This window comes from Physeter macrocephalus, unplaced genomic scaffold (assembly GCF_002837175.3).
Source record: "Physeter macrocephalus isolate SW-GA unplaced genomic scaffold, ASM283717v5 random_1516, whole genome shotgun sequence".
NCBI lineage: Eukaryota > Metazoa > Chordata > Mammalia > Artiodactyla > Physeteridae > Physeter > Physeter macrocephalus.
In genome coordinates, this window is record NW_021147079.1 from 16,525 (window position 1) to 25,000 (window position 8,476).

The 8,476-nt window shown below is 63.2% G+C and overlaps 1 protein-coding gene across 1 annotated transcript; it reads left to right on the top strand.

The window, feature by feature from the left end:
• Positions 1 to 561: 561 nt before the first annotated feature.
• LOC129391970 (monofunctional C1-tetrahydrofolate synthase, mitochondrial-like) lies at positions 562 to 1,216 on the top strand (the record flags this gene model as incomplete). Its single annotated transcript, XM_055083662.1, has 1 exon — positions 562 to 1,216. A coding segment is annotated over exon 1 (655 nt), but the record flags the coding sequence as incomplete, so codon positions are not given.
• Between the last annotated feature and the right edge of the window lie 7,260 nt (positions 1,217 to 8,476).

Sequence of the window (8,476 nt, forward strand, 5' to 3'; positions counted from 1 at the left end):
TCCGCCTCCGCCTCCGCCGCGCCCGCCGCCCCCGGAGAAGCGGGCTGGGCGACCGCCGCCGCGCCGTTCCCCGGCCGCCCCCGAGGCCGCTCCGCCGCGGGCCCTGCCACCCGGGGGCCGCGCCCCGCTCCCGCGCCTCGGGGGCTGAGCCGAGCAAACTTCGCGGACCGGCCGACGCCTGGCTGGGACCCCGCCGCGTCCCGGCTCGCCCGGGTGGACGCAGCGCGCTCGGACCTTCGGGCACCCGGCCGCCCCAACCGCTGCACCTGCTCGGCCCCCTCCCCGCTCGCTGGGGACTCCGGAGACGCCGCCACTTCGCAAACTTTTTCACCCCCCTCGAAGGGGAACGCGGAGGGGTAAAAGGGGCGGGAGGCCCCGCGGGGCGCGTGCGGACCCGTGGTCTCCGAGCCGGGCGCCGCCTCCCGGAGCCGGAGCCGGAGGGGCGCGGGCCCCGGCGGCCGCGCTCCGGCTCCCGCGCCCGCCCCTGCTTTTCCGGCGGGAGCTGGGGGCGGGGTGCGGAGGGCAGCGAGGCCCGCGCGGTGCCCGGCGGGGCCGCCGTGCATGGCCCTGCGCAGTGGGGCGGGCTGTTTCGGCCGGGTCTGGCGCAGGGTGTCGGGGCTCCCGGACGCCTGGCCCCGGCGCTCGAGCAGCCTCCTGTGCCTGTCCGCCTTCTCGCCCGAGCCCGGGCCCGCGCCGCCCCTGCCCCGCCAGCCGCCTCGCGGTGGCGGCGGCTGTGGCGGCCCCGGCGGAGGGGGGCCCCCCCAGCCTCCCCGCCCCCCGCCTCCCCGCTGCTGCTGCTGCCGCCGCCGCTTACAACTTGGAGGCGGCGGCGGCGGCGGAGGAGGCGGCGGCGGCCGCCGGGCGCTGCAGTGGGACGCGCGCGGCTGCGAGCCTGCGGGACATGCCCCCCGCGCCGGCTCCTTGCTGGCGGCCATGAAGAGGCAGAACGTGCGGACTCTGTCCCTCATCGTCTGCACCTTCACCTACCTGCTGGTGGGCGCCGCCGTCTTCGACGCCCTCGAGTCGGACCACGAGATGCGCGAGGAGGAAAAGCTCAAGGCGGAGGAGGTCCGGATCAAGGGCAAGTACAACATCAGCAGCGAGGACTACCGGCAGCTGGAGCTGGTGATCCTGCAGGCGGAGCCGCACCGCGCCGGCGTCCAGTGGAGATTCGCCGGCTCCTTCTACTTTGCCATCACGGTCATCACCACCATAGGTAAGGGCCGGGCGCGTCCCGGGAGGAGTCCGGGAGGCGGCTGAGCGCGCGGCGCAGGGCTGGGTGCGGGGCGCCGAGGGTTCAGCGCAGCCTGTCGCCGGGGCCCCTCCCGCCGCGCCCCCTCCTCTCCGGAGCCCCCGCGCCGTCTCAGCCCTCGCGGCCCCCACCCGGTGCCCTCCTCCGCGCCGGTGTCTGGGCCGGGCGTGCGAGCCCGGAGCGAGCGTGCCGGAGCCTGGAGGGCGGAGGCGCCACTTTTGCGAAGAGAGTGGAGCGCTAAGAATAATCCCACAGCAGACACCCACCCACCCGCCGCCCCGGCGCGGGCTGGGCTGCGCGGGCCTCCAAGCCTGACACTTACTACCTCTCCGGGAGTTGGAGAGCGCTGGCCTGGCACCTGCGGCGCGGAGACCGACTCAGGTGGCCGCGGACGGCTGTCGGAGCGAGGCAGGCGCTGACCCTCGCCAGCCTCCAGCCTTCTCCGAGCCCAGGTTGCAGTTCTCCTGCCTCCGGGCTCCTCTTCTTCCAAGCTGGAACCTGGTCGTGCCAGGCCCCTGGGAGGAGAGGGTTTGCTCTTTGGTGATGGGGGTGGGTGGGGGGCGGGGCGGTGGCAGCCTGGTGAGAGGCTCTAGGAGCGCGGTGGAGGGCCCGTGGGGCGGGGGGGGGGGGCAGGACCAGCCCACCCCCGGGCTGTGCCGGTGGGTGAGGCACGTGGGCGGTGGGGGGCGGGGCGGTGGCAGCCTGGTGAGAGGCTCTAGGAGCGCGGTGGAGGGCCCGTGGGGCGGGGGGGGGGGGCAGGACCAGCCCACCCCCGGGCTGTGCCGGTGGGTAAGGCACGTGTGCGTATTGCCCAGAAGCCGGGGAAGTTCAGCTCCGGTCCAGGGAGAGAGTCCGCTTGGTACACCCTGGGGGTTCCTGTGGGTCTGAGCCCAAAGGTGCTGCCCGTGAAGCAGCCTCTCATGGGCACCTAGGGCAGGACCCCCACGCTGAGGCCAAGGGGTTCAGGCAACTTGCGTCCATCACGCTTGGAGACCTGTGGGAAACAGAGCAGGTCACTTCATCCCAGTGGATTTGGGGCTGCCCTCCCCACGGCCGCAGGAGGCAGGGTGGTGTCTCTGTGGTGTGCACCTTGTCCCGGCGCGGCACCCGGCCTCTCATGGCCACCTCCGTGGACCTGTCAGGGCCACTGTATTGGCTCGGGGCCACCTCGAGTTTGCTCCCCTCCAGTTCTTTGTGCCCCTGTGCCCTGAGAAGAGGCCTCCTCTTCCCCATCCTTCTCTCCGTCCCTCCTGCCTGACTTCTCTGGACCTCCCTCTCTGATTTTCCCCTTGATATTTTTCTTTCTCTGGAAAGCTCTGCGTGCTGAAAAAACAGGATTTCTCAGTGCCATATGCAACAGGAAGCGCCAGCACAGGACGGCTTGTCTTTCCTTCTTGGTTGAAAAGAGTTTTTAGAGAGTCATCTTGTTTGAAATGTTTAATTCGTTGGTGTAGGTTTGTACGTTTTCAGGAGGAAATTGTCCCTCTGTTGTGTCCGCGGAACCAGCTTTGCTCCTCTTTGCCACACGCCCTTGGCCCAGGGGCCAAAACACAGTAAAGGCCTTCCTTTCCCACCCTGCGCTTCCAGCTCCCGGAAGGGCCAGCCAGTCATAACCATCGTTTCTGTTCTTTACACTTCCAGTGTGAGCTGTGGCCGTGACACACATGCACAGGGCGTCCATCCCGCGGGGCAGGGCCTGCCTGTGGGAGAGCCGGGGAGCCGGGGATATGCCTCCTTCACTGGCCGCCCCTGGGGAGGGGAAGAACTCATCATTCCCTAAAGCGCCTTGAGTGATGTAGACCCAAATCAGGTGAAATCTGCGAGCATGCTGTGGCCACCAGCAGTGAAATGAGCACAGGAAACCTTTGGCTGGTCCCAAGAGTTGAACTGCAACATTGAAGAGACGGTTGGAGTTCAAATCAAACCTGGAGATGTTCCATTTACCTGACAAGGCTCTTAGCGATTGCGTCTATTGATTTGATGGGCAGTTCTGGGCATATGCCTCTAAGGGGTAGGGCTCCAGAGAGAAAGGGTCAAGGCAGGGTGGCCAGGTGGAGCGTGTGGAGGGGCAGCTGATGACCGCGCGGACTCATTCCTCACTTCTTTTGTTGCGTTTCCAACTGATTTTCCTGAAAGAAGGGGTGGAATCTATGTGTAAGGCTAGGAAGAAAAGACTGTCCTAGCTCAGCTGCCCTGCGGTGGAAAGATGCTGAACCTGGAGCCTGCTGACGGGGCCTGGGACCCGAGTCCTGTCAGATGGGAAGAGCATGGAGTGGACGGTGGTGTGCCGACTCCCAGCCTGTGTCCCCACCTGTGGAAGGGGCGTGACACTGTAACCTCCCGCCCGGGTGACTCTGAAGGGCCAGTGGGATCCCTCGGGCCTGCGGCCGCCTGGTACAGTGCTGTGTGCACTTCGTAGGTGAGAATCCATGAATTTTGACATCAGCTGAGCCTGACTCTGCCCTAGGAAGCTGTTTAGCTCTGAAGAGCTCAAATTTATGGGAAACCAAGCACCTTTCTAGTTAATTCTGTTTGTTTTCTTCTCTTTTAATATAAATGCAAATTAAGGTGCTCCTGGGCCTAGACCAAAACCCAGCCCCAAGCCACGCCCTCCAAGGAGCCGCCTCCTATCGGACAGTGATATTAACGAGGCAGGTGCGTCTTCAGGGGCGCTCTTCTTTTTAATCTAACCTTGAGCGGTTTCTTGAGCATGCGTACTTCAACTTTGAGCTCGAGTCTCCAAGGTGGGGCAGGAACCACCCTCACTCCCTCTGCTATAACGTACGCTGCTTCCCGGATGCAGTCAGTAGCGCGCTCGGTGAGTGGGGTTCCAAGAACGTATGTAATTGCCACTCTGCCTTGGCTCCGTGGCCGCCGTTCTCGTCAGAGGCTTTGCTGGGCTCTCACGCTGACCACCGCCCAGCTCTCCCGGGAGCCCGGGCGCAGGCACCTTGGTCCTAAGGAGGGACGAGCACAGGTCCCACTGGCTCCAAGACGGCAGATTCACTCCCATCGCTGCTCCAGTTCTGGGTGCCATCCGTCCCCGCTCGCTGCCTCTGATGTCTGTGCCACTTGTAGCTGCTGCCCAGGAGATGGTATTGTTGCGTTCTAAATTTGGCGAGCCCGAGGCCTTCGGAACTCTCCATCCTGTTCGAGATGAAAATTCCTTCTGCATCCCCTGCCGTGCCCATCTGATTAGCAGGCGGGTTGGAAACCCTCCCACCTGCCTCTTCCTGAGCTGTTGTGGGAGCGGTGGCAGTGGAGTCCCGGCGGCCAGGGGCTGTAGCGCGCCTGCTCTGAATTGCTCTGCTCGGGGCTAAGGCCTGGGTGGGAGGGAACCCCCAGCACACTGGGGCTCTTCCTACAGGAGGCGCTTGAGGCCAAAATTGTGTCCCGCCATCAGCGACTACTTCTGACAACAGCGGGAATCTCCAGACACTTCGCTTTCGACTCTGACATCTGTGTTCCAAGTAGTTGCCACCTTCGGGATCATTAAAGAGGAAACTGTGCTTAGAATTCAGATCTCATCTGGAAGATCTAAGAGGACGATTTAAAAACTGGGCCTCACAGGGGAAGGAGGGAAAGAAGGGCCCCGGGCTTTGTTTCTGCTGCTGTTTGGAGGAGAAGCAGACTGGCGTCAGGCCCTTTGGGCCCGGCTGAAGGCGGGGTGGCTGCTCGAGGGCACCGGCCCCGGAGGTGGGCCCCTGGCAGGGGGTGGGGCACAGTCCCAGAAGCTTCTGCGCTCCTGCGGGCTCCCTGCTCGAGGTCGCCCGCCCCAGGGTGCGGTGGGGCGCCCCCTTTTCTCGCTCATCCGCAGGACCTTGAACAGACCTCCCGCCGAGTGGAAAGCGTCTCCCATGTCCTCTTCTCGCGCTCTGGGGTGCAGGTTTCGATCCACGGTTTACACTCTCGCTGCGTGCCAGCCCCTGCCTGGCCTGTGCTGCCTCTGAGGCTCTGGGGACCGTCTAGATGACAAGATAAGTCCTGGCCTTGAGGCAGGAGAGGAGCTGGAAACCCAAACCGTTGGGTGCAGTCCAGCGTGAAGCGTGGGGACAGCTAAACTCAGTTAACCCTTCCCGAGCCGCCGGCAGACAGCCCGGGGGCTGGGCTGCGGGCTCCCGGTGGGCCCTCGCCCTCCAGGACGGGCAGTGACCCTCACTGCCCCCGAGCTGTGCCCCCTGCCCTCCGCACCTCCCCCAGTTCCAGCGTTGTTGGCGCCATTTATTCTGCCCCTGGAGGAACCGTGTCTCCTCCCGGCACCGGCGGGGCCCGCACAGAGCCCCGCACAGAGGGGTCACCTCCAGAAGGACGGAGGACGGAAGCACCACTTCTACGCACACGCACTCACGTCACCCCCGAGGCAGGAGGAGGTGTTGCCCCACTTTACAGATGGGGAGACTGAGGCCCAGAGGAGGCAGTGCCCGCTGAGGCCGAGGGCCTGGAACTCAGCAGTCGGGATCTCCTTACCGCAGGCTCCAAGGATGGATTCCACCCAGGAGCCAGGGATGGGCCTGTGGAATGTTCCATCTGTGTCTTTCTGCTTCTCCCTTTACCTTCACGGTTCCGGAAACCTGCTCAGCCGGGCCCAGGTGAAGGACCCGGCCACCCAGCACACCGTGGGCTGGATGGGAGGGCTGGGGTCTCCTTGTGACTTTCAGTGTGACAGCTGGTCGGCTGCAGGAGCGTGAGGTGCCGTGTTCAGCTCCTCCTCCCAGGCCTGCCCGGACCTGGCCTTGCTCGACGTGGCCCTGGCCCTCCAGCAAGCACGGCCTATTTATAGATGTCCTGGGGGAGGCAAAGGTGTGGGTTCCTTGACTCGGGGTGACCTGAGAGAGACGGCTCTCCCGAGGCGTATGAGACACCACGCTGAGGGCTCTGAGACGGCAGGGATCACGAGAGACCCCGTGTGCAGACACCTATTGCCTTCACCTGCTCTTTCCGGACGGCCTGGACTTTGCTCTGCTAAGTCCGGGGAGGTCAGAGCGGGAGGTGAGCCAGGCTTCCGTGTACCTCTCTTCCCCCGTGGACCTGCGTCCGCGCCCGCACCCACCCATCCCCCACAGCGCCCCTCAGCCGGCCCTCCCCGCACCTGTGTGTCAGCCTCCACACACGCCCGCGTCCGTCCGTTCTTCCCTCCGTGCTGTCGTTCACGTACTCATTCGCTCACTCCTCATTGCTCGGAGCACTCACTCAGCTTCATGCGTCGTTCGTCTTTCCTCCGTCAGTGGGAGGTCACCCAGTTCCTCCCGTGGGCAGGTTAGGGTGGCTGCACGGTGGTGAGGAGGAGGCACACGGCACCCCTGGCAGGGCTCAGTGAGTGTTAATGCCTCGATGGCGGCGGATCTTCAAGTTGTTCCAGCCTCATCTCCTTCCTGCCGAATGGTCAGCCCATCCCAGTCACTTCTAATTTTTAATGTTTAAGAAAGTAGAACGTTCGTATGGAGAAGCGCACGTGTCGCAAGTGTATTGCTCAGCGATTCCGATAAACAAACCCTGCCGTGCAACCAGCACTCAGGTCAAGAAACAGAACATTACCAGCACCCGCGATCCTGCCTCATCAGCCAGCCTTTTCTTGAACGCCTCTAGTGACAGGGAGCTCATCACTTCACATGTGATGAAGTGTGTGTGCTTAGATGAACGCTGAGGTTATTGTGTGAAGTTCTGACCTGTGGGCTTCCATTTGGAAGGGGGTGTGTGTACTGGGGGTGTCTTCTCTTAAAGGGCTGGCCAGTCTCTATGGTGGTCACCTGAGGAGGGGCCAGAAGGTCTCCATGTAGAAAGTGGAACTCGGGGGCCCAGGCCCAGGAAAGGAGAGGGAACTCAGCACACAGAGTGCAGCTGAGTCTGGAGTGGGATGTGTGTGGAGTGGTCCAGGGTGGGATGGGCTTGGGGAGCTAGGATGGACAGGTGGGCAGCCCCGGGCACCTGCCCCTGTGAGTCAGAACACAGAGCAGCCCCGCACTGCCTTCACGCCAGCCGCGCCAGAGGACCAGGGAAAATGCCGGAGGAGATGAATGTAACGCCTGGTCTTGGCAGTGCTCTGGGAGGGAGTTATGAAGCAAGGACCCTGGAATTCCCCGGTGGCGCAGTGGTTAAGAATCCGCCTGCCAATGCAGGGGACACGGGTTCGATGCCTGGTCTGGGAAGATCCCACATGCCGCGGAGCAGCTAAGCCCGTGCGTCACAACTACTGAGCCTGCGCTCTAGAGCCCGCGAGCTACAACTACTGAGCCCGCGTGCCACAGCTACTGAAGCCCGTGCGCCTAGAGCCCGTGCTCCACAGCAAGAGAAGCCACTGCAGTGAGAAGCCCGCGCACCGCGACGAAGAGTAGCCCCCGCTCGCCCCAACTAGAGAAAGCCCGCGCGCAGCAACGAAGACCCAACGCAGCCAGAAAAAACCAAAAGAGTCCATGGGCAGTGGAATCTGGGACGTGAGAGTCTGGTTGAGGGTCTTCCCCTCTGCCCCCGGGATATCCTCCTCCAGGCCACCCATGGGTAGGGTCTGGTGTTCATTTCCTTAAGGGATTTTGTTCAAGGTTCTCTTCTGCCTGTCCCAACTCTGGGACCTCCGTCTGTAGAAGGTTCTCCCTTTCAAGCTGAAGGCACCCATCCTGTGGCTTACAGTTCTCCAACAGAAGGGCTGAGCAGAGCTTGGTTCACTTCCTGTCCTGTAACAGTCTTGGGAATTTGGAGATGGCCCCAGGGCTCCTGAGTTTCTTCTGATAACACCTTTGTAAGCCGGCAGCTCTCCTCTGGGCAGCTCTGGTGCACACGTGTGCTCTCTAAGTCGGGTCTGATCCCGCAGGGAGAGCAGAGAATCACCTCCCCTGGTCTGCACTATACTTCTGTTCAGGCTTCCAGTCAGTACCCCAGCATTTCTGGGCAGCCCCCCTCCCTGCATTGACATGTTTCGAGCTTCTGGCTCACGTGAACTTCTCTTATTCTCTGTCTTGGAGTGGGGTGAATCCAGGCCCTGACGTTGATCTTGGAGCACAAAACAGCTATGTGCTGTGGACCCAGAGAAGAAGGGATGGTTGATGGAAAAATTTGCAGCAGGGGAAGATGAGAAAATTTAGGAGCGTCTGTGAGTGCATTGGCCCGGCTTGCCAGGACACTGTGCGATGTCTGCCCCCGGGCCCGGGAGAAGCAGGGGGTCCCCAGCTGATGACCGGCTGCTGCCCTCAGCCACCTCCACCACCGTGCTCCTTCCTGGGGTCCTGAGCG